The sequence below is a fragment of the Drosophila busckii genome, chromosome X (genome assembly GCF_011750605.1).
Source record: "Drosophila busckii strain San Diego stock center, stock number 13000-0081.31 chromosome X, ASM1175060v1, whole genome shotgun sequence".
Classification (NCBI taxonomy): domain Eukaryota; kingdom Metazoa; phylum Arthropoda; class Insecta; order Diptera; family Drosophilidae; genus Drosophila; species Drosophila busckii.
Window position 1 is genome coordinate 107,385 of NC_046608.1, and position 27,513 is coordinate 134,897.

The 27,513-nt window shown below is 34.4% G+C and overlaps 1 protein-coding gene across 1 annotated transcript in view; it reads right to left on the reverse strand.

The window, feature by feature from the left end:
• Positions 1–2,163: 2,163 nt before the first annotated feature.
• LOC117134931 (neuronal acetylcholine receptor subunit alpha-7) overlaps positions 2,164–27,513 on the reverse strand; it is a 117,684-nt gene continuing 92,334 nt past the window's right edge. The window contains exons 6-14 of the mRNA XM_033294461.1: positions 18,295–18,370; positions 17,818–18,012; positions 14,517–14,603; positions 10,088–10,197; positions 8,459–8,613; positions 8,170–8,286; positions 2,603–2,765; positions 2,392–2,535; positions 2,164–2,339 (exon numbers count right to left, since the gene is read on the reverse strand). Of these exons, the coding sequence (XP_033150352.1) occupies positions 2,331–2,339; positions 2,392–2,535; positions 2,603–2,765; positions 8,170–8,286; positions 8,459–8,613; positions 10,088–10,197; positions 14,517–14,603; positions 17,818–18,012; positions 18,295–18,370 (1,056 nt within the window). The 3' untranslated portion in view covers positions 2,164–2,330. The remainder of the gene's footprint in view (positions 2,340–2,391; positions 2,536–2,602; positions 2,766–8,169; positions 8,287–8,458; positions 8,614–10,087; positions 10,198–14,516; positions 14,604–17,817; positions 18,013–18,294; positions 18,371–27,513) is intronic.

Below are 27,513 nucleotides of genomic sequence, written 5' to 3' on the forward strand. Positions count from 1 at the left end.
AAACTCCGCTGTTGGGTTTAACAGGCGGTTAACATACTTGGATGTTATTTTAAATACATACTACAATAGTTTAATATTTTTAAGTTAATTAATTTGCACGATTGCCACAACAATTTATTTGGAATGCAAATTACGAAAAATAGGAAATAAACATGTATAATCAATATTTTAAATGTGCAAAAAGCTGAACAATTTTTCAGGCAGAAATTAGTTTGCATGTGACAATCGTTCTCTATTTATAGTTGTTAGCTTTAAGTTGTCTGTAATTAAGCAGTATTTTAAAGTTTACTTTTGTTTTAAGATTAAGGAAGACGTTTGCTTGTGTGCATCCTTAAAGCACCGTATGCTTCGATTTTTGCAAGTGTTAAAACTTTTGTTTAAATATGTCTCTCTGTGTGTGCTAAGTATGCCTCTACCTAATTTTCTAAACATACATATAATGTATGTATTTTTCTATTGCATGCTGTATAAAAATACTCGTACATGCATTTTCTTGTACATGGCTAAGCAAAAAAAAAGTACAACTATTATTAGCTTCAATATGCTTTTACTTTATGATAATACACTGCATTTAAATTCTAGTATGTGTCTTCTTTATGCACTATTTAATAATGTCTATACAATATGCACACAAATCCTGGCCATAAAATTATTAATGAAGCTAGCATCAAGTCCTTAGCACAAAAAAATGCATCCCTGCGGATCAGTTGCAGTAGCGTTGATATTGTGACAATACCGTTGCCAAAGCTTATGCAGGTTCGTGGCAGCTTACAGGCATCTTGTTTGTTTGTTAAAAAATAAATTAATTAAAATACCTACTAGGCATGTCAATGTGACATAAAATATAAAAAATTCGTTTACAGCGTATTTGTATTATTATTGCCTTACATATGGTACATATATTGTATATGCATATGTTTTGGAATATTTGTGTATAGTGTGTTTAGTTGCTACTTTTTATACTATTGTATTATGTTTAATTCTTGTTGTTTACTGTCAGTTGGGCGCCTAAGCATATGCAAAGCAAAAATATACATACAAATTCTCTAAGTAATTAGCTAATTAGCCAAGAAGTTACATTATATGCCTGCCTATGCTGCTATCTGGCTGCATGTACATGTGTATTTGTGTATAGTATGTGTGAGTATATGCGTATTTTGTTTTTGTGTTTACACTACGCACGAATTTGCTGTTAACTTTTTGCTGTTCTTTGTTCAAATTTCGATTAAAAATTCTTTTTATGTCTATGCAAATTTGATTTTTGTTTTACATTTTTTATACTTTTTTTTTACTTTAGTTGTTTTTTTTTTGTGTGACTACATAACCTTCATATGTATATTTGACTAACCTTTTACTCTATAGTTTAACTAAGACTTAAGTTTTATTAGCTATAAATTTCAATTTCAAGCATTTTGCTGAATTTCTTATGCTTCATTTTTTTTTACTGTATGTCTAATATTTAAAAATAGTTAACTTTATACTTTGTATTCGACCTTGATTTCTAACGCATATTTGCTGATTTTTCTTATTTTCCATTAATGGTTGACGCTTTCACATGAATATTCTTGACCAACAACTGATGTTAGTGTGATGTTTTGCTGTTGCTTTCTGTGTATTTTGTTTACCAAGTATTTGGCCTTTGTGTGAAAAATAAATGAAAATCTTTTGAATTTTACACATATACATCTGTGCATGTATAATTGTGTGTGTGTGTGTGGGCTTGTGTCTCATAAACTACTGTAGAAACAAACTAGTTTAAAAATCAGAATAGCATTTTTTAAAAATGTTTTAAAACCTGACAGAAATAGAACTAAATAGAATATATAGAATATATTATTCGTCTGTCTGTTTGATTTTGTAGAATTTTGTATTAGTTTTTGTTTTTATTGTGACCGGTTTACAATTTGCTAATAACAATTTATTTTGTTCTATCACAGCAACATATTTGTATATACTATTTTACATACTAATTGAAATAAATACAATTGAAATTTAAATAAAATATATTACACCATCAAATTGAAATAAAGACTGTCGTGCAATTTGCAATTATTCAAAATCTGTTTTTTTTTTATTCACAGAAATACAACAAGTAAACAAAAAGATTCATAGATGTAGCCTTTTTTATTCTTAAAGTGTAAAAAAGAAAAATGATTTGGTTAAATTAAAAAGCTTTGAATTCTTTTATCGTTCCTACATTATTATTATCAATGTAATGTTTTGTTGTAAATAGTTTACTGTCTAAAACTATTTTACACAAGTTGAAATAATATTTGCACGACTTAAGTTATAAGGGCCGAAGTGAGTTGTAGTTGAAACAGTTGCAGCATTTATGGGAACTACAAAGATATTTTATAAAATGTGCAAATATGTTTAACACTAATAACTTACGATAAAATGTGGCGCTGAGAATAATACTGCCAACGTGGCTATGATGGTGAATAGCGTGAAAATAATAAGGCACAAACGATCCACGACCATGGCTGCAAATTTCCAATCTCGGGTTATATCACCTGTCTCATCTTCCTTTTTGAGCTGCAAAAACAAAACATTTGGGAATGCACATGTATTTTTGTTTGTCATCGATTTTGGCAAAACCCACTTGATCGGTTATCCAGCGCAGCTCCTTAAGTATCAGCGCCAATTCGTATTCAGCTGATGAGCTCAGACAGGTGTGCGATATGGCCTCATGCATGCGCGCTTCGGCAACAGCAGCAACGGGTCCAACGGGACCAACTGGACCAACGCTGCCATCGTCGCCTTGCCTGCGAATTGGAACCAATTGAGATATGTAAACCATTCTAACGCTAAATCTTGGTATCCCATAGACTAAATTCTATTCTATATGCTTGTCTATTCGCTCATGATTATTACAATATAAGCATTATATACATCTGTGTTGCTATATCCTTTTTTATCAAATCTTTTATTCACCTTTATTTCAGGTGTGTCATACTATTTAACATAAACATTTTTATAAAAAAATGAAAAAGGGTAAGTTGTGAAAATGTTTGTAACAGGGAGAAGGCGTGGCAGACCCCACAAAGTATATATGTATATTCTTCATCAGCAAGATAAACTGAGATGATATATTCATGTCCGTCCGTCTGTATGAGTGCTTGTTTCTCTGCAACTATAAGAGCTATAGGAACCAAACTTGTTATGTAGGTGCTCCTATACCCAGGACAAATCGCTTTAATATTATTTATTTTTAAAAATGGGGGCCAACAAATAAAAAAAAAACGTTGTGACGCGTTAGTTGCTTTGTGTGTATGTGTTTGTGAATGCGTGCGTGTGTTTGCTGCGGTGCCCTAGTCAAAGTGTATATGGGCAGGGCAATTCTCCAGAAAGGTCAATCACAGCCAGAAAATTGAAAGTGTAAAATAGCATGTTTTTTCAAATAGTTTTATAGGGAGCATATTTTACATTTACTCATAGTGAAATATTTCAATGCACAGTGAAAAACGTGCGAACGTTCTGTTAAAGAGAGTCATTATGCGTTGATATTCGCTCTTTTAAATCTCGGTTGATATTCCAAGAATATAAAACAGATGTAAAAGAAACGATACGATAGCCAATACGGCAAATTTCTTATCATCTCATCAGTTTCTATCACTGTCGCGTGCGACATTGAAAAATATAATTTTATCATTTGTAAGTGCAGTTCATCCAAAGTTTTGGTCCAATGACAATCCAATATTCTGTCCAAACATATATTACAGATATTATGCCCTTCTAATTTACTTAAAAAGTACAAAAATAACTTAAGAAGTATGATGGAAGAAAATGTCGCGCGCGACATGTGAGATGCGACAGTGATTAAAATTCAATTTAAAAAAAACTAATTTTTGAGTCAAACCATAAACATTATTATTATAACAAAATAATTCAAAAATAATAATTTCGCTGAAATCAGTGCTTGAACTGGTTTTCAAAAAAGCGACTTCTGTTTTTGTCGCGTGCAAATGCTTAATATTTTTGCAATTATTTTGAAAACAAAGAATTTTCCAAAATCGATCTGAGAACCAAATATAGAGCTAACCAAGAGCTATAAGTTTCAAATTTTGTAAAAATAAAAAATTGTCTTGATACATGTTTTTTTCTGTTGGACATCAGAGATATGTCCATATACATTTTGGTTGTGTCCAACTTTAATGCGTCCACTTGTTCATAGTTGGCTAACAACAAACTAGATTAACTAGAAAATTTGGTACGAATTATTAAAATTGGTAAATGAAATGGGGGAGAGAATGCAAGATAAAGTGTCTAATTGCATTCAACTTAGTAAACGGAAAAATGACAATGATTTGAGAGTATGCACTTGGAATGTACGAACATTGTATAGACCAGGTGCTGTTCAACAGCAGATACCCTCAAGAAATGTATGGCTGACATCACGGGTATCCAGGAAATGCGATGGACACGACAAGGTTGCATCAAAAAGGAGAACTGTGAAATATACTACAGCTGCCATCCAGAACGGCACAAATTTGGCTGTGACTTCGTTGTAGGCGCCACACTGTCGCTCCGGTTCTCTCACTTCCTGCCAATAAACGAGAGAATTGCAACGATCCGAATTACTGCCATGGCAAGGCATATGCCATGCATATAACGTACTGGACGTGCGATCCTGTCGGGATCCCAACATCGACTCCGACCATTATTATTTTGCAGCTAGGATTAGTACACGGCTATGTGTTGGTACGACCAGGAGTGTCGTAACACAACAGCTGCAGAAGACACCGCGTATAGAAGAACATTACAAGCTGGGGCTACACGGGCCGTTGTTGATGTATTCAGGCCAAGGCAAAGAGACGAGAAACGCCTTTATAGACGCAAGAAGCGAGAACATGAAAGGCTAGAGTATGAAAGAATAGAGAAGAGTAGATGCCAAAATGAAGCTAGTGACTTCGTCCAGAGGGTTAAGCAAGATATGGCTCACGGAGAGCATGTCCGAAGCTTGGAACCTCAACATGATCTGTCCTATCCTGAGGAAGGGTGATGCCACATTACGCACCAATTAGCTATTAGCTAGATGACTATGTTGGCTCTGCTAAACGAATGATGTCAGCCTGGAGATTAAGCGGAGAATTACACTTGCCAAGATGTGTTACTTTGGGCTTAGTAGATAATTTAACAGCACAGCTCTCTCTCGTCAGGAAAAAATAACACTCTACAAGACGCTTATTCTTTCAGTACTCTTATATGGTGCGGAGTGCTGGACAGTGGCGAAATCCAATGCAGCTGCTCTTGGAGTGTTCGTGAGGAAGATTCTCCGCAAAATATTTGGTCCCCGGTTGTGTTGGCAAGACCAGGTGATGGAAGCCCTGTCTACATCTGGTTTAACCAACTGGCGATGGCGCGCCCAGGACAGGGACGCGTGGAGGCAGACAGTGCAACCGGCTGTGACCCGATAGGGTTGTGATAGCCAATAATAATAATAAAAATTAAATATATTTGTAACACGAGCTCTTTTATAAGACAGCAGCGACGCCACCGCTTCGTCGGCAGCGACGTTTGTATGACGCGTCAGCAAGCGCACCCCGCTGTCTATATTGATTATAAGAATCAAGTATAGGAAGAGTTAATTAAATAGACCCTGATATCAAAATTTTGTGTTATGTATCCTAAATAAGCTCTGTTTTTATACACTTTGACATGGAAAAAAATGGAAAAGGGTATTATGAAGTTGCGCAAGTGTATGTAACAGGGAGAAGAAGGCGTGGCCGACACCAAAAAGTATATATATTCATGGTCAGCATGTCCGTCCGTCCGTCTGAATGTTTGAGCAACTGATTCTCAGCAACTGTAAGAGCTAGACCAACAAAATTTTGTTCATCGGTGCTCATATATCCAAACCCGAACGCTTTTGTTTTATTTTTTATTTCCTCCCCCCTCTCCAGCAAATTGGAAAAAACCATATTAAGCAATAAAACAAAATTTAAAAATCTGAAATAAATCACAAAAACGCTTGAACATGATGCCGAAAATTTGCCGAAAGTTCAGGTTAATAACTTTTATTCTCATTGTAATTTTTATTATAGACTTGATAGACTGGGTGCGATTTTGCTGACGCGCCATACAAACGTCGCTGCTTACGTGTTTGTGAGCATGCACGTGTTTGCTGCGATGCCCTAGTCAAAATGTATCCAAAAAATGGTGGAGCCCTACTTAAATTTGTCCACTTGTCTTTATTGTAATAACAAACAAGTGGACAGGTTAAAGTTGGGCGCCACAATTTTAAATACACTTTGACTAGGATATCGCAAACACGCATGCACTCACAAACACATAACACCTATGTAAAGAGTCAGAGCTCGTTTCCTGTAGGCGTCAGCAGCAAGTTTGTATGGCGCTTCAGTACGTGCACCGCTGTATATTATTTAAATTGAAATGTCAATATATTCTAAGTTATTTATTTTCAACAATGGTCGAAACATGATAGGCAATTTTGGTGATATTATTTCAGATTTTTAAGATTTTTGTACTGCTTTATATCGTTTTTTTTATTTGCGGGGGAGGGGCAGGAAATAAAAAAATTAAAATAAAAGGTAGTGTCCTGGAAATATTGGAGCCCTTAATACACCTAACATACAATTTGGTTGCTTAGCTCTTTAGTTGTGCGAACACGCACTCATTACAGCGGACGCACTCGGAGGAAGACGGACAGGGCTATATCGACTCAGCTCGTCGAGCTGATCAGAAATATATATACTTTATGGGGTCTTGCAGCGCGTTCCTTCTCCCTGTTACATACATTTGCACAACTTCATGATACCCTTTTTCATCAAAGTGTATAAAAATGGAACGATACACCATTCAATAACGCATTGAAATTGTTAAAATGCACTTAAAAAATGTAGAAAATTTTAGCATAGTCAGTTCGTAAAAATAAAAATGATTCAAAATTCTCAAGTGTATATTAATAAAACCACACAAGAATGCAATGGACAGTCTCAATGCCAAGTCGCCATTCTGTATAAATAAAAAACTTACATATATATATCCTAAGCATAAACTAAACAAAATATAAAGATTCATTGAAATAAAGAAAAGCAAAGCAGCAATTGGCTTTGCTAAGAAACCCCGATCATTTTATGTGTGTTATTTTCTACATATAACGCTATATCTGAAAATTAAAATATGAATTTAATTTTAATTTTAAATTTAAAAGAAAGAAAAAAAATGACAATCTCTTTAATATGATATCTTATAGATAATATAATAAAAAATAAATAATATTTGTGCCTGGTGCCACCACAGCTGATAAAGTCGATCCCTAAGCCGCAAATAATTGTTGTATGATCGCTCGATAATAGTAACTGCCGAAATGAGAAAATACCTATCTGAAAAATAAATCTGAGAGCAAAAAAAAAAAATTCCAATGACTATAATACAAGCCGAATTATTGAATTGTCTGTCAAACCAATTCAATATTGAATTATTAATAAACTATTGAATTCATCTTCCAAACAAATTCAATTAGGTAAGCCAACCGAACGTAATTTGATTGTGGTACGCTGCTTAAGCTTATGACTAATAAATTTTGTATTTAATCTGTTTGATATTAATAAAATTTGACATGGTCCTAAGCCCATTTCGTAGCAGCTATTGAAAATTATTAAATTAGGTTGGCTTCATGTAAGTAACACGCATTAATATGGTCACAATTTTAAAAAATATGCTTGGGAAAACTTTAATATCTTAAAAAGTAAAGAAAAAATAGCTTTAAAAGGGCAAATCCTTAGTCTTATACTTATTAGCACCTCTAAATATCAACAACTGACAGTCAATGACAATGACAATAAAATATGTGTACTAATACGAAAAATAGTGCAAAATAAAATTAGTCTATAAAATACCCATATTGATAAATATTTTTTCACATTGTTGATAATATTTATGTAATAATATTTATGTAATATATTTCTCATGGCTGGACGAAAAATTTTAGAAATATTTCAGTTAATACACTCAGCCCAGGGAAACTGTCTATTAAGGTTTAAGGGCATTCAGACTTGACGCTTTTATGTTTTTGGTGTAGGGTGTCACTAGGTATGGCACATGTCATTGCCACGAATGCCGCGACAATCGGAACAAGAGAGAAACACAACAGAATATGTTTGTTGCTAAAACAAATTATAAGGCTTATTATGCGATGGCACTTACCTGAACATCGTTCTGTAGTAAGTTGGCTGGTGGGGCAATGTGGCACTGGCGCAACGATGATTGCAACGAAAGTCATCATCGATGTCAAGCACATTAGCGAGTAGAGATTTTGAGGATCTGCGTGTGTTTATGGTATGAGTATGTAGAGTATTATTAAGTTGCACATAATTATGCATTGTATATAAGTCTGATTAGTCAGTTAGACTGCATATGCAATTGTTAAAAGATGAGCTTAGTTGAGAGTGATTGAGAGAGAGAAAGCGAGGGAAAAAGAGAGATAGAGAGTTACCTTTCTTTGAGTTCAACATTTTGGATTTGTTGCTTTTTATCGCCAGCGTTTGAGGAACTCGACGATGAGGGGGGCGGCGGGCATTCATAGCCAACCTGTCCGGGTCTTTGCATGCGCAATATGCAAGGTAACCAATAAAGGAATATTACTCTTATCTGTGTGTGCGAGTTCGACAGAGAGACGGAGTGTGTTGGGTGATGCGGTTAAAAATAATAGCAATAAGTATATTTTTTGTTTATTTTTTTCGTATTTTTATCCATTTGTTTAATTTTTGGAGATTTTTTTTGTTGTTTTCAAGAATTTTTGTTTTGTTTTGAAGTTTAGGAGTTTGTTTTTAAATGTTGTGAGCACACAGTAAGCACAAAAGTTTGTTGTAGTAGTTGTTGTTGTTTATTTTTAAGTATAGTTTTAATTTATGAAAAGTGGATTTATCAAAAGTTTATAGAGTTTGTTATTGTTGTTGTAGTTGACACAACATTCAATGTAAGTGTAGTGTGTTAATAATGCACGCGCGATTTAAAGTTTAGACCGTATGAAGATATGTTATATAGTTGGTTAGCATAATTATGTAGTTTGTTAGTGAGTTATATAATTGAAGAAGGAAAGCAGTTGTAGAGTCATTTGAGTAGAGTTTTGTTGATGTTTATTTTTTGAAGTTTATTTTTCGTTGAGAGTAGCCAGTTGTTGTAGTTTGCCAGTTTATTTTTTTTTTATTTTCGGTTGTTCGTTAGAAAAATAAAAATTTTATGTGTGATTATTGTGCTAAATATTGTTTTTTTTTTTTTTTTTATCTTAAATACGTGTTTTTCTTGTAAATGCAAAAAATTATAAGCCTAACGTAGAACACTAGAATATTCATAAATTAAAAACATTTATTGAGATGGCTGCAAATATAAATAAAATAGAAGCTGTGTGCATGATAATATCTAATGTATGAAAATGAGAGCGCAGGGAGAAAGAGAGCAAGTATATGTACATAAAGGCATACGCCAGTACATAAAATAATTTTTGAATTTTTTTATTAAGTCGGTTTTGTAAGGAATTAAATTTGTTTTTAATGTCTAGTTTAACTTTGAAATTCTTATTTAAGGAAATTATATACTTCACAATAAACTTTGTACAATTTAAAAATTTTATAAAAACATTTCTCAGTAAATAAATTTTTTTGTTCGACATATTATGAGTTTTGATATATATTTTTTTTTTTTTGATATTTCGCATGCAATTTTATATATAGTACAAAAATAAATGAGTAAGTGCATTTGAGAATAATTTAAGAGTAGTATGCATGAGTAATAGCATATAACGTTGATTTTTACTTTACAGTACTGGGTATAAACGAAAGTGTATGTAGTAGAGCATGATTTGCTTGTATGTGTCTGTGTATGTTTTTAGTAGTGTTCATAGGAGTGTGGATTGGTATAACAGATATTGTGATTGAATGATTCAAAAAATATCATATTTTCTCAAAACACGCCTAAAATAAAAAAATTAAATAATACAAAAAGTTGTAAGTAAAATAAATAATAATTTTTTTTATTATCGTAATTAAGCATGTAATCATATAAGTTAGCATGTTAGTTTTTAGTTTGTTTCATTTTTTAAGTAAAGTTTGAATATAAATATTACCCATTCACTCATTTCATGCGTATCTGGATTTCTATGATGATAATTGAGGATAAGTATGGTTGACACAACTGATGAGGCCACCATAAACATAATGCAATTGAAATAAGTTCCTAGAAGGACACAAAAATTACACAAACATTGTGATAATAAAAACGGATTATCGATATATCGCTTAACGATCGATTAACATTATCGAAAAGCTTCACATTTGCCCAAACCTATGCCTATGCTGATTGTTATTTGTACTTGTGTTATTTTTTTCCATTTTGTGTATTTTGTTTGTAGTTGTTTAAGTTAAAATGTTGTTTTTACTTATATTTTTATGTACAAATAGTTGTAGTAGTAGTAGTATATGTATATTTAATAAAAAAACAATTTGGAATAGCAAAAATTAGCTTTTAAACTTTAGTTTTAAGTTATGTTTTTAGCTTTAAGTTCTTGTTTAAAACTTGCTTTAAGCAAAAGTTAAAAATGTGTCAAAGAAAATTATGATTTAGCGGCATACGTTATTTTATAAATATTTTAAAGTATATATCTTAAAAATATATACATTCGCTGGCTGTTGTTGCTGTGAAAAGTACAGTATTATACAAGTGTTACCTCGACACAATAAATAAATTAAAAATAGTATCATACATATATTTTCGTAAAATAAATCAAAGAGAGTAGTTGAAAGTACTTATGCCTTAAATAAGTCGTATATCTATTTAAAGTTAAGCAAAGACTGTTAAATATTGGACGAAAGAGCGTTTAAAATTTGCAGCTCAATTCAAAACTCCTGAATTTTTGAATTGAACAGCGCATTTAAAACGTTTTTGGTTTTTTTTTAACTGTTGCTGCTGTTCAATATTGTAACTTGGCTCAGTTTTTTTTTTTATTATTTTAAAATATATATGTATATATATATTTTTTTAAATATTACTAATTTTTTTGTATATTTTATTTTTGTGCACAACCAATTATCCGCAATCATCATTTTTATTTAAAAATCGAGATCTGATTTGTTTTTCATATGTTGAGCTGAAAATTTGATGAAAGATATTACACAGAAAGACAGACAGAGAGAAAGATAGAGAGAGAGAGAGATAGCGAGGGCATTGGGTGGTTTGATATTTTGATTGGTTGATGGTTTACTTGTTTCTGTTTGGTATTTAAATGTTTGGTATTTTATGTGCGTTTATTTAGTTTGGTACTTATATTAAATTATACGTTTATTCAATTGTAGTTACTGTGTAGCACATGCACAGTGGAAACCACAAGTAAATGTACAGCCCACTGAGCATTTACATATAGCGTGTTAATATACACAGATATATATTTTTTAAACTTATTAGCTTTACAATTGTTATAGGTATTTTAGAGTAGTCACATACACTCCACTGGGGATGTTTAGTTTTGTGTTTTTAGACTCCAAGCCGCATCATGAATAAAATGCTTGTGTACAGCAGCTAGTTGCATATTGATGCACATATATACACACAACAGGCATATGCATATAACTACAGTTATGTACAGAAGTATGCTACGCACGTATGTATGTACATACGTTCAAGAGTTTGAAAAATTAAAATATATATGTATTCCTCATTTTGTTGTATGTATTGTATTTACAAGTGCATAAGTGTGTGTGTCTGTGCTTATATACATACATAGGTTGTGTATGAAACAATGATGTCTGTGTCTGTGTATGAGCGCAATGAAGAAAAATAATATATATATACATATAGAAATGGATTATATATATATATATATATATATATATATATACATATAAACGTAATGTTACTACCACACTACAATTCACATCGAATTAGAACAGAATTAAACAAAAAGTTGATTGATCACATAAATTATATACATACATACATACATACATAGAGTATTATAGAGCGAGCTGCATAAAACTAAAATAATTTGATATTCATACTTATGTATGTAGAATATAAGACCTGCTTTTGACATATATATATATGTCCATATATTATTATATACAGTTCTTAATAACCTTCTCAAAGCAATTTTATATAAATAAATATTCTTTTAGTATATTTTAATTCTGCTTTCAAGCAAACTGTTTTAAAGCAACAACTTAGCGATAAAGCTGGACATTATAGTAAAGAATTAATATTTACATAAAAGAAATACAGCTGGAATTAGAGGGCGAGAGACAGAGACAGAGAGAGATAGAAAGTGAGGGGGAGAGAGCGAAAGAGCTAGATACACAGCCAGTTAGTGCTTTAGCAAATATTACAGAAATTATCGTTATCGGACATTAATTTAAAGATTATTTACATAGGTGTTTTCCCACCCAGATTGTGTGTGTGTGTGTGTGTGTATATATATGATTGTTAACCCTAGAAAAGTTTTAAGCTAAAATCTGGTGCAGCCAAGTTCAATGGCGCTAAAGTTCATGACAGCAATGATGCTCCCCTTGACCCTACCCACCTAGCATATACATATGCTATTAAAAACAACTTTTGTTACCATTCATATGAATACACATGTAGTCGTGACTAGTCAATTGCAATATTCATAAACATAACATACTTATGCGAACTGCTGTGTACAGTTTGTTTGTGTGTGTGTGTGTATGTGTGTGTGCGTGTGCGTTTGGGGCAGGTGGGTCTAAGGGCCAAGTCAACGTTTCGTTAGACATTTGTGTTCTTGCATGCCAACAAGAACATTTTTTCTTTTACATTATGTGGTAGTGGTCCTTGGTTTTGATTTGACTTTTTTATACCATATATTAAAAAAATTCTCGCAGACAAAACCAAATATACAAACAATATTATTAAGAGACACAAAGACGTATTTGCCACAAATTACAAAATAATTTACAGCATTCCAAAAAACAACGTACGTTTTGTTCATGTGTAAGTGTAATAACAAGTAAACGTACGTAGTCTAATATTCAGTATACGAGCTTATTATTTCAAACAATATAATATTATACAAGCTACAGTGTTGAGGGTGTGTGTTCAATTTGTTCACATGCATTTATTTTAAACAATTGATTGAAGTGTATTTTTAAATGAGCGTGCAGTTAACTTGTGAATGTTTTTTCGCTTATAAACTGAAATACGCTTTTTAACGTTCTTGGAACTTACCTCAATATGCACTACAAGTAAATATTTATAGTTAGTTCATATACTTAGTATAACCTGGCAGACTTTGACTTTAACGCACGCTAAGAATTCATATTCAAATTCATTTATTTTTTAATCGTTTCTAGACACTTTTTGCCAGACACAAACTACATTGTTGCTAGTCTAAAATGCTTTTGTTTTAACTAACTAAATACTCGGTATGCACATGATTATAATTGGTAAGTATGACTATAAATGTTGTTTTATCTTTGGGTTAACGCTCTTCAATAGTGTGGCATAATATCAAACACAATGGCAACACATACAATGCATAGATATATATATAAATTATATATGTATGTATGTATGCTACGCTACATGTACTTATGTATGTATGTATTGTCTGTGTGTGAATGTAACCTCTCAACTAATTGCTGCACACTCACACTAGATTAAGCTAAAGTACGCAAAACACACACGCACACACATACACTTGGCTCGAAATTTGTATAGGGGGGAGAAAGGTTTGGATACTTGACTAACTTATTAACTTTATTAACGCTCATGCTGTATAGTAATATTTCATTTCCAACCCATTACTCGCTTACAAACTATTATATTACAACTAAAGCAATAAAAGCTACTTTGATTCGTAGGCGTGACAAAAAGTTGCCAACTTAAAACCTGAAGCGAAATATAAGCACGTGCTTAAAAGATTTCAAACTTTTAGTCCGCACATCAAATCAATTACCCCCCAGCAAAACACACACGCACACATACACATATATATGTATGTATACATATTTATATATATATACGTATATATATATGACCCCAATTTCTCGGCATTTAATGAAATATTAAGAACACACACACTGCAAGCAACTGAAATTTCAAATGAGATACTTAAAGTATTTTTTCTTTATATTTTGCCCACAAAACTTTACACGCCCTCAGTCAACAATGCGTTCTGGTGAGGGGCGTGGCTGTAGCATAGGTGCGCGCAGCTGCCTGAAACTCGAAACGCGCCAATTTGTTGTACGTGTTTATTGCTCTCAGTATCAAGCAGCAACGGCAACAACAAAACAGCAACAAAAAGAAGAACGTAAGCAACATAACAAACTTTATATTGTAGGCTAATAATATTGCTAAAACTGTTCGAAACGCACTTTTTATTAAAAACTGAACTTTGTATATGGTAGATCGCCCTGTTCATAGTTGCTACTGTTTTTGTTGTTGTTGTTCCTGCTGATATATGGCGTATAAGAAAATGTTGAGGTTAGGTCAGTTGTTAGTTGTTGCAACAAGCCCAGCGGGCGCTGCATATTGCACGTTGTACTTACCAAGCAGCGGCACAGCATCGGATGTAGCTGGCATTGTTTCCGCTACCATATTCAGGAAGACAGTGAGCGACAGCAAAATGGTAACGCCTGCAAATATGCACAGCATAAAATTATTTTGCAAAGAGTCACCATTAAAAACGAGCAAGTAACAAGGAGTTATAAAGAAAAAGAGACACACATATAGAGAGAGATAGAGGGGAAGAGAATGAGAGAGCAGCATAGTTAGCTTAGATATTGTGGATTACTTTTAGTTATTGTGTAGAGCAAACAATAAAGTTTAGTTGAAAAAAATTTTATTTGTTGTGTTTATTAAAACGCCTGCGTCCTGTGTGTCCTGTGTAGGCTGCTAGCCGCTGTTCCAGTTTATTTTTTTTTTTGTTTAATTTTTTGCTTTGAATAAAAAACTACTACCGTATTTTCTGCGCTGAACCTCACAAAGTTTGTGCGTCTGTACGAGCAAATTTCGCTGTCACTAATGTCAAAATAAACATAAACAAGTGGACGCATTAAAGTTGGGCGCAACCAACTTTCATATACACTTTGACTAGGGCACAACAAACACTTACACACTAAACAGCTAACGAGTCACATTTCAATTTGCTGTAGCGTCAGCAAGTGCGCCCTGCTGTCAATATTGAAAATTTAAATGCGAATAATTCCGAAGCGATCACTTCTGAAATGAACGGTATCTGTCAAAAGCATGACAAAGATTATGTGTAATTTATTTTAGATTTTTACAGATATAATTTTTGTGCTAGTAAATCGTTTTTTTTGGTTTCGAGGCCGAGGTGGAGGAAATATAAGCAAAAAAAAAAATAAAAACGATTTGTCCTGAGCTTAGGAGCACCTACATACCAAATTTGGTTGCTCTAGCTCCAATAGTTGCTGAGAAACACGCACTCATACAGACGGACGGACGGACATGGCTATATCGTCTCAGTTTGTCTTGCTGATCAAGAATATATATACTTTATATTTTTTACAAAAATGTCAAAGTGTATAAAGATACTCAATAAAACAAAAAAAATTAAAGTTGGGCACAGCCCACTTTTTGATACACTGTGACTACCACATCGCAGCAAACAAAAGCACGCACCCACGAATATGTACATGCATAACAGCTAAAGCGTCACTGCACTTATTCGATGTACCGTCAGCAGCGTAAATAGTTTTATTTTCGATTGTCAATAAAGTTTAATTCAAAAATAAACGCGTACTACTTCGGAAATAGAACCGCATTTGGAGTTTGCTTGTTGCTTATTCAGACAGCCAGGCTGATGGAAAGTGCTCTATCGACTCAGCATGTCTTGCTGATATACTTTATGTGGTCTGCCATACCTCCTTCTGCATTTTTGCACAACTTCATGAAGCTCTTTCCATTTTTTATGAAAACGTCAAAGTGTATAAAAACAGAATAAAAACACATGCAAACCTGGGCTGCATATTAGTTTTTGCTTTTTTTTCATTTTCAACGCACAGCTAAAAGTTGTTGGAAAGATCAGTTAACTTTTCTTCTTCTTCAATTTTTATTAGAAAGGTCATATAAATTATGTCAAAAGTGAGTTGTTTGTGACGCGGTTAGCTGTAGGGGGTGGGGTTCAAGTCGAAATCCGTCGGGCAGATATAAATTAGCTACTCAGACTCTTCCACAACTGTTGTTGCTTATGCGTTTTTCCAACATACACTCATGCCATGTAAGTGTGTCTATAAGCAATTTTTAAAATATGGCAATTTATGTGTTTTTTTTTGGTGTCAAAACTTTGCTACGATGTTTATGTGTTTCATAAACACACACACACACACCATCATACGCTTGTAGCCAACTAAGTGTTGTGTTGTGTGTTGGCGTATATTTTGAAAAATTTTTGACATGTACCATATGTCGCGTCGTGTTGCAAAAGTCTGTACGTGATAGAGCCAGTGCCAATGTTTGGGGACGTGTTCTTTTGCCACAGTTGGCAACAGCCAGCGTCTAAGCTTATGAGCTCCTAAAGGATTTGACAAATTTTCACTGCCACCAGCAGTTAACCCGAGGCATACATACATATGCATCTATACTATATCGAATTATTCCGTATAGCACTGTCTATTCAATAATTTTCTAGATTTTTAAAATTAAAATGCGACATGTTCCAGACTGCTTAGAATATGAATATGTAAAGAACAATGTACAAAGCCTTTTCTAATTTAGTAGAATGAGATTTGTCCCAAGCACCCAAAAGAAGGCGTGGCAGACCCCTAACATATATTCTGTATTAGGCTTACAAGCTGAGACGATGTAGTCATTTCTGTTTGTCAATTAATATGAACACCGCAAATTAAAGAGCCAGAGACTCAAAACTTGTAAATTAGAGTGCAGGTAAACGATTATAATTATAAAAGATTCTGCATATTTAGGCACCGCCATAACAATATAATTAATTGAATTAAACTAAGTAATTTTATGAGAATATAAATTGTAGACTTAACCTTACCCTAGCTTTTAAGAGTTTTTTTTCTGAATTTATTAAATTTCGGTAGGTTTTTTTTTATGGCTTGATTTTCTTTATTTGCAAAAATGCAAGTACTTGATCTACTTGTAAATAAAGTTAAAGCACTTACTTTAAACATACTACCTACTATTACTGTTTGAGCACACACACACACAAAGATCTTGACATGGTTAACTAGTTGCTACTGTGCTTTAGCTTTAGTTTCCGTTTTAGATTGCACAGAATGCAGGCTGAAAAGTGCGAGAGTTCAAGGCCTTGTACTCATTTGTTGCTGCTCTGAAGCACCTTTCAACAGTTGCCACATATATTTATAAAAATATATACCACATAGTACATATATATTCTTATATAAACATAAATCTGTATGTAAAGTTTTTGTATTTTGTGTGTACAGTTTTGACTTTGATTGCAAATGACTGTGAACTCTTATCTGCAAGTCGAGGCTGTCACGCTTTTGTTATTGTAGTATTAGTAGTTGTTGGCATTGCCAGTGGCTATTGGTGCGCAGAGTGTGCATTTGTTTTAGGTTTCGTCAAGGCTCGTTGCCGTATACGTAATGTAAAGTAAGCAAATGGCCGGTATGTGTGCCACAGCTGCTTCAACAAGCTCTTGCGCGAAAGCACATCCGAATGCTCTGAGTGTGTGTCTCTGACTGGCTGTGAGTCTGTATGTGTATGTATATGTGTAATAGTATTTGATTTATAGATCATGCATAAGTTACTAAGCTGCACAAGTTTTAAGCATTTTTTAAGTTTCAACTTTAGTATTTGTATTATTTATTTTTTAGTATTAAATGAAGGGGCACTTACCAAGCGATAGCTTCTCACCAGAATCTGGTGGCAGTGTAAACCCTAACAATGCCATCGAGGCGATTAATACGCACGGTACAATCAAATTGAAAAAATAGTATAAAGTTTTTCGTCGTATCAAAATGGCGAATGTTATGTCAATATAAGGTTCTGGGCAGCAATTATAGTAGATTTCATTACGTTTACCGGGCACACCTACGTTTCATTTGTAATTTGATTTTTATTTTATGCATATTTTGCGTTTTATGTTGTTTTTTAATGAAAAATTAAATGTAGAAATATATGCAGAAGAAAAAAGATGAGAAATTATTAAACAAGCTTTGATTAGTATAAGGCTTTATAAATGTGATATTAATTTAAGTAAGGCATTGCTGCCATTTTAAGCTTTGTTCATTAGTTAATTAGCAATTAGTATGTTTAGCTGGAAGTTTGTTGCTGAGTGTGTTTTTGCGTAAATTTCTCCTGCGACTAACTTACCTAACAAATCCCATTCTCCATTCGTGATAAAACTGGATATATCGCCGCCAGCCTCGTCTTGTAATTGCAAGTCCAGCTGCAAGTGATAAAGAAAAAACCAACACAAATATATATATTTATGTATATATATATATATATATATATTTATATATATATATGTATATATATGTACATACATACGTAGCTGCAATTGCAACAAAATTCAGCAGACTTAAGCTTAAGCCGCTTGAACTCATATGACAAAACTAAATTATTGAATTTTGCTACGAAAACAAGTTGATTAATTTATGTGCACAATTACACACACACACACACACACACACGTACAACTTAATATTGCTTAAGTCTGTCTAAAAGCTTAACTAATAAATCGCACAAAATATTCACATGGGTAAATTACAAACACATACACAGACGGTCGCGCCTTGTTGAGTTGCCCAAAAAGTTGTTTTATTGATTGAAATTGATTTATTGCACTTTAGCCCTAACAAACATATTATGCGTTTTTATTTGTTAAATTTATCTGTTTATTTTCTTTGCTTTAGATAGTGTTGACCCATTTACAGGTAGAATATGATTAGTTTAATTGATGATAGTTCAATTTTAAATTTTCCAAAATGCTTTTGTGGTGCTTGAATATGCTTTCTGAAGAGCTTATTATGGCCCAGTGCTCCCGTCGCCAAAATATTTAAGAATTTAACGTCTTAACGTGTCGACGTACATAGCTAACTAACTTTAATGAAAATAAAAATATGCTACAACAGAGTTGACAAGTTAATCTAGATATGCGTGTCGAAATCTGTTCATACGAGAAAGACCTTATGTGGAATTCAATAAATAATTGAAATACGAGAATATAATCTTAGCCTCGGTAGTATCGATAGTTGGTCGATGTTATTGCAGCTCTAGTATCTGTGTTAAGTATCACTAAGCAACCCTTGACCACAAATATTGCTGTCTCTTTGTCAATAAAAAGTCATATAAAACTCTCGCGGTAACTTTGATATACTATAACTTGCACATTACATGAAAACAAACAACCAAGTAAACAACAACTAGAAACCCGAAAAGAAAGTTAGCAAAAAATATCTAAGATAAAGTCGCTTTAGTTATTTATTTTGTATGCCTCTTGAGGAGTAAATAGAAGTATACTTACATACATACATACTACATATATATTTGTATAGATGCTTTTATTTTGGATATACTCAGTGGCAGTGCAGGCATGCGTGTATGGGTGTGTGTGTGTGAGTGTGAGTGATAAAAGTTTTCTCATTTAAATGTTGCAAACAACAGCCAGGCGCTAGATAAATAGTAGATTCTCTTTAGCTTTGTGCAAATCAAGTCAAAGCCAACAAAGTGTTAATGTAGTTATAAGCAAATACAGTTAAGAACATACGCATAGCATGTATGTCTGCGATCAATTTATATCTTTTTATTGTTACAACATGAAAATTATTAAACTGAAATTCAAACATACATGCATACTTATGTATGTATCCAACTAAAAGTTACAAAATTAAAATTAAGCATTTTAGCTGCTTAGCCAACTTATTGCAATAACTATTTATGTATGTATGTGCGTGTTTGTGTATTAATTAAAGCTGCAATTGTTTTGCGAAACTTTGCACATTATCTAATGTTGGCAGTGCTTATAGAAATATTTCAAGCAGCTTTAATCACAATAAAAGTTTAAAGACTTGCTATCAGCACTAAGATTTATGACGTTGAGTGTGGCCCAAAGGCAGTATCTCGCTCTTAGTTGTGTTCACTTTCAATTGCGTTAGCATTAACTCGATAAACTTTTTGCCAATTGAAGTTCAATTGTTGACAATCGTTCGTGGGCCTTTTCAAATTTATTTGACTGTCACAATCTGACACACACACCCACATATATAGAGACTGACCCTCGCCGTGGCGAGAGCTCTTTCCGCTCTCTTTGCTTGATGGCAGCTACTCAATAAGCTTGAGCACGTAAAGTTTTTGCATTAGCATAAAAAAAAACTCAAGTCATTGCCAGCGCACAATTTTCTAAACAGCGTTTACCTATTTTTTTGTTGTTGATATTTTTGGTACCGTTAGATTTAAGGGGTTAGCTGTGGGTCCTTATTGGTGAAGAGAAGGTGGGCTAAAGCTGAGTATTGTTTGAATTTGGCATTGACGACGGCGTTTTCATCAGCAACGCTGGGCAACTTTATCAATTATAAGTACAATTAACATTAATTACTGATGAAAGTTTTGTGCATACTTGGTGTAAAATAAAATGAAACAATTGCAATTGCAAACGGAATAGAGATTCACGCAGCTGCTGTTTGAGCTAGCATCCCATCGATTTGAATCTCATATAAATTGCGCCAAGCTATACACAGTTCACAAGTTTCTGACGGCCAGGCACAATTAATCGTTTCAACAGCAATGAAATCGGTTGTTGGTATGACACATATACCCACTGCTTGTCGTAAAAGACGACTAAAGTGTCAAAGGGATGTGACTGCTATAAGAATACGATAGCAGGCAAAGGAGCTCGCGACCTCCAACAGGATGCCACCAACGTGATATATAAATGCAACGCGAGAATGCGACTAAGCTCAGTAAAGCCTTGGGATCAACAAGTGTACTTGCATAGATAACCATGGGATCAGAACAGGACTGCATAACGTTCAAAGATAATGACTTAAAAGTTGGGACCCAATAACGACTAGAGGCAGAAGAGCTCTGCACGAAGGTAACTCGGACGAGAGGTCCGAAAACTTTTATAAATGTTGGACGATAGAAAGAGGAGATCCATCCACCAAGCCATGCGCTATGCCATCGCGAGCATCCGTTTTCTGTATAAGCTGGTGGCTATCTATCTCCACGAAAACTCAGCGATGGAAGTTACAGATGCATACCTAAGGTGAAGCTCAGCAGAAGATAGGAAAGGACGAAGCCAAGCAGACGTGAAATGCCAATCTACTGGTGGACGGACGATATCAATCAGGAAAGAGAGAAGAAGAAGTCAAGGTCGCCAAGACTTCGGTCGGCGACTCTCTAGTTTCGAGTGGGCAAGCGAGAGTCTTATGGCTCCATTAAATGGAGCAAAGCAGAGAGATTTAGGCGTATATCTGAGGAGGCAAACATGGATCTATGGGGAACATACAGGAAGGAATGCTCCCAAGAAGATGTAAGATTTAACGGTTTATTCTCCTGCCCAAAGAAAGTAAGCCTGTAGATGAAGCATCTGGAAATCGACCGATTTTATTGCTGGACACTTTTAGAGAAAGTTGTATAAAACGGTAATTGAAGAGAAGAATGCGTTATTGGAGTCTCTATATAGATTTCGCAAGGCACGCTCCACAATGGATGATCAAGGCGGTGACCGACATCGAGTTGGCAGAAATTAAGTTGACTCAACAAATACTATGAACAGGCAATTTCCTCTTTAACTAATTTATCATAAACATGATACGCAGAAATGTCAAAATTTGTCCTTGTTTTAAGTTCTTTATCTTACTGGTGTTTAGTTGGACACTCCTCCAGTATGTAGGTGTTCTGGGAATCGTGCTCTAGGCAGAGCCTGCATAATGCATCATCCACAATTTTTATACACTTTGAAATTTTTGTAAAAAATGGAAAAGGTTATTATGAAGTTGTGCAAATGTATGTAACAAGGAGAAGGATGAGTGGTAGACCCCATAAGGTATGTATATTCCTGATTAGCAAGACAAACTGAGACGATATAGTTATGTCCGTCTGTCCGTCCGTCTCTATGAGTGCTTGTTTCTCAGCAACTATAGAGCAAATTTGTTGTGTAGGTGCTGCTAGGCCCAGGACAAATCGCTTTTATTTTATTTATTTTTATTTCCTCCTTCCTCCCTCTCAAATCGAAAAAAAAATTATTTTCAGCAATTAAAAAGTATTAAAAAATCTGCTGACGCATTCAGTGGCGTCGCTGCTGAAGGTACACCGAAAACACGTTGTGACGCATTAGCTGTCTTGTGTGTATTGTGTTTGTGAGTGAGTGCGTGTGTTTGCAATGCCCCAATCAAAATGTATATAAAAGTTGATTGCGTCCAACTTTAACGCGTCCACTTGATAATTTGTGTGAAGGTCTGAACAAGGTCCCGTTAGGAAACCTGTGATTATCCTAAGCTCGTTTTTACGCTTATTCAGACAATCAGCGGTAAGCTTCTTGTCATATCCGCCAATAAGTCCCTTACTGTGCCTGGCAGCTAGCGATTTTCCCCACCAGTTCTCGCTCTCTCGCGGCGCTTCTAGCGCCTTTAACATAGCTTGCCCCGAGCCCACAAAAAGGCTCCGATCCCCAGAAAGCTGGCTTGCTCCGTTCGCAACTTCGTTCCATGGTACCCACTGGCGGAGTCAGTGAATTGTGCATGCTAGATTTCACCTCCATGACGAATCAGAAGAAAAAAAAAAACAAACATACACGGACACAGTATTGGTATTGCCAAAAAGTTTTACGCGATTTCGATTGTGCTCACCTTGGCTAACTATTCGCATCAAGACGAATTGTTTCTTGCAAGAGCGTTTGGTTTTAGTTTTGATACTATGCGCCCAGCTTAGTCTTTGCCTCAGTTACGGTTTAACTGACATTGAATTAATTGCGATTCCTAAGAAGCAAAGTGAGAGTGCAGTGCACAGACCGTTCAGTCAAGGTCATAAAAATTGTGCATCACGAAGCATTTGAAAATTCCGTAGTTTACTCAAACCAATTATATTTTTACACAATTTTCTTGGAAAATACTTTCGGCATGGACCAAAGTTTGCACCTTTTGTTGCACATTGTAAATGGGGACAGCTGCTTTGGCCAACGACAATTGGGTAACGTCATTCACGAAAATAATTAATTTATGTAAGTAAAAGTTTTACTGTGCCAACACAAGACAAGAGGGCATTAAACTTGGGCGCGGACAACTTTTTGATACACTTTGGCTAGCAGCAAGCGCACTCTGCTTTTATATGAATATGGTCGAAGTTATTTATCCGATCTGAGTACTAAGTATTAAACAATTCCGATGCAGACGTAGATCAGGGTTTTTCGATATTCAAATAACTTTTTTCGATTTGTATAAGAAGGGGGATAAAAAAAAATAAAAGCGTTCTGCTACGGAATTAGAAGTACCTTTATACCAAACTTCGGTTGCTATGGCCTCCGTGTTCTTGCTGCTTATACAGACAGACTGGCATAGGGCTTAATCGCCACAGTTTGTCTAGCTGATTCAGAATATATGGGGCCTGACACGCCTCCTTCTCCCTGTGACATACATTTGCACAACTTTGTTAGAGCGAATAAAAAAGACGTACAAGTAGCCGAAAAGTATGCAACATTTTGAAGAGCGTGCAACAATTAAATTTTCCCAAAAGACTTTTGTGACCAGTGTTAGCGAGAATAACAACAAAAATAACAACTGTAGTATGACTATGTAATGCATTTACAATTTGAGCAACACAGCAATCCCCGAGTACTTATCAAAGTTTGTGAAAGCAAGCAACATACATTTTTTTGTACTATTTATTATATTATTTTTTTGGTTGGTCGACGACGGCACTTATTACTGCAGTGACCAGCCGTTGGCTGTCGTGGCATGCCATGGCGGATGTGGCATGGTATGCCATGTCAGCCCAAGACTCAAGGCCGCTCGATGCCTCTTGGCTGAGTGATGCAAGTTGTTCGCATATTTATGCACTAGCTATTTACTCGCATCTTGTGGCGCATCCCAAAGACAGCTGCCCGGAAGGTAGTTGAGGCACTTGACAAATGCTTGCGCCACACACTGTTTACTTACAGCAGTGCTGTAGCTCTCACAGAATGTCTGAAAGACTTTACAGGCACAAAGTGCAAGTTCGGTCATTTTTGGTCTTAGCAGCGAGTTATGTTGTTTTAAATTTGGCAAGCGTATTTATTATCCTGCTATGCAACCTTTTTTATATAAGCGTATTGCGGTTTCGGTGTAAACCTAACTTCTTCTCCTTGTGTCTGCCTCATTCTCTTTCTAATACGTAACAGTTTCGTTTTCAAAGTTTCGCAACAAAAAGAGTAGTGAACATAATATGAGGGCTATCATGGCAAAAAAAATTGTATGCAAAGGAGAAAAGCAAAGAAAAAATTGAGAATGTTTGTTTGGCTATGCGATATTTATTTAGCAATGTCCGTTGACTTTGATGTTCTTAGCGTTTTATTTGTTATTATGCTTTTGCGTGTATTTTCTAGCTCTATTTACAATTCGCAATTTATGTACACTTTATTTTCCATAATTGGGCAATTGAAATCGCTTTAAGTTTTCTACAATAATTTGCATTCTTCGCCTGGCGCCCAGGTAGCTGACAAAGTATCTATTTAATGACTTTGCAATGCAGTGCTATTTGATTTGGAAACATGTATATTTAAAAAAGTTATTTACGTTTGAACAAGTTTTTTAATGAGCAGCTCATTGAGGTGGCTCAGCATAATAATTGATGCTGATTGATCAGTGATGCCAACCCTTACATATAAAATACGTACATAATTTAATCGTTAATCGGAATAAAGTTGCTATGTCTACATACATACAATGCCCTATAGGCTTATATCCGGTACATAAAAATATACAAAGAGTATTTTAATTTGTGCGTAACAGCCGAATGGGGAGTGGCAGAGTCCATTAAGTGTCGAATGGGATATTTGTACCCACTTAAACCGAAAAAAAACATGTGCCAAGACATTATTTTATTTTTGCAAAATATGAATCTTATAGCTCTTGGTTATGTCTATAATTGGTGCTAAGATCGATTTTGAAAAATTCTTTGTATTCAAGATAATTGCAAAAATGCATCCGACAAAAACAGAAGTCGCTTTTTCGAAAACCAGTTCAAGCACTGATTTTAGCGAAACGCGAAGAAAGATTTTCAAGCAATTAAACTTAAAGTATTATGTATTTATAGCTCTTAATTATGTTTATGGTTTGACTTAAAAATATTAAGTAGTTTTTTATACACTTTGACATTTTTGTAAAAAATGGAAATCGGTATTATGAAGTTCAAATGTGCAAATATATATATTCTTGTCCGTCCGTCCGTCCGTTTGTCTGTCCGTCTGTATGAGTCCGTGTTTCACAGTAACTATAAGAGCTAGAGCAACCAAATTTGGTATGTAGGTGCTCCTATATCGAGGACACTACGCTATCGTTTCGTTTGCATCTGTTTTATATTCGTGAAATATAAACCGAGATTTAAAAGAGCGAATATCAACGCATAAAGACCCTCTTTAACTTTCGCACGTTTTTGACTTTGCATTGAAATATTTCAATATGTGTTATGAGTAAATGTAAAATATGCTCCCTATAAAAACATGCTATTTTACACTTTCAATTTTCTGGCTGTGGTTGACCTTTCTGGAGAATTGTCCATATTGACCAGGATGACGAGTTGAGTGTATAAGCCCATGCTGGACTGTGTGAGTACTTTCACAGCTACAGACACCTAAGTTGTGTACTAGGAAATATACAAAATCCCATAAACATACATACACGTTGTACATATATACAGTCGAAATAAACTAGATAAAGTTGTGCAGCTTACGAGCTGCATGCATCTCTCTCATTCTTAACATTAACATACTGGTCCTAGCTCCAACACGATTCTCGCTCTAACAATATGTCACATTTCATGTATACAAGTGAATAAGATAACACAGCGAAAAAACGACAGCTTTGCTTCAACGGTTATGATATACAGAAGTGAAACGGAGAGTCACGTGTTTAATTAAATGCACTTAGCCTCATACGGCTGTTACGTAGGTCCGTGTATATCCTAAGTAAATCTAATTTGTTTTGGATTTTTCATATTTTCTCAGCTCTCTTCACAAATCAAGAAGAGTTGAAGCAGGGTCATATATATGGCTCATAGCCATACAATTTGTTTTTGTAAATGTTGTCGAGGGTTTCTTGAAAAAACGAGCTGCAACAAGTTTAATTGCAGGTAATTAAATTCCCAACTTGGTGTTCAAACTTAAAATTTGTCAAAGCGTTTGTGTTTACTGATGCAAAAGCTCTTTGTTAGGTTTCCAGTTAAGCTAAGCATTTTTATACTAAACTTACTTGAGTTAAGTTAACTGAAAGTTCTCTGTACATATTATAAAGCGTAAAATTCTACAATTGCAGGTTTTTACGATAGAGGCGGTGGATGGTTTTTATACTCTTTCATATGGATATTCCATTAAGCAATTTGATTAAAAAGTGTTTGATATTTTTGACCTCGAGTATACTAGTTCACAAGCAATTCAATGTTTACATTGATATTGTTGGCCTTGATTACACTAGTTCATAAGTAATTCATTACATCAACTTAATTAATTGTACTGTGAACAATTGTGATAACAAATAAGGAGGCATTTATTGGTTGTAACATCACGAGCTCCGCAAAGCTGATTGGCAACAGAAAGGCCTAGTAGAGTATTTAATTTTTTTTGGGATGCTCTGATTTTGAAAATTCCAAAAATTGAATGTTCCGCTTAAGAGACAGAAAGTTTTAATATTCACGAAAAATTAATGAAAATCAAATTGTATAACTTGATTGGAAAATGTCGTCGGGAAATTCGGAAAACTGAATTTTCGTTTTAATTAAAGTAGCTTACTAGAAAATCAAGAAATAGAGAGCTGAAGCTCTCATCAAAATTATATTATAAATATTCAGATAGACATGTTGAAATTTGTCGACTGCTTAATGACAGAAACTGAAGGTTGGCGGAGCTCGGAACTTTCAATTATTTATAAAATAATATAAATATGGGACACTAATTATAATATTTATGTGTGGTTGGAATGCATTTCTACATATAAGCAATTGGGCATAAATCGCTTTTTCTGCGATTTTAGTAATTTTAAAGATATATCTATATATTCACATTACCTTAAGGGGGCTTTTTAATACTCTTTGATTGGCAGGCCCAACAAAGTATATGTATATTCTTGATCAGCAAGACAAAGTGAGGAGATATGTTTGATGTTTGAGGAACTGTTTCTCAGCAAGTATAAAAGCTAGAGCAACCAAATTTTTTAAATGTATGTAAATGTAACCTTTCTGGCCAGCCATCCCCAAACATTTTCAATTATATTCAGATCCGGCGAGTATGGTGGCCAGTTCAGAGTTTCAACATTTTTATCTGTTAAAAAAGATTTTACAACACGTGCAGTATGCATTGGGGCATTGTCGTGCTGGAATGTCCAAGGCAAATGATTGAAA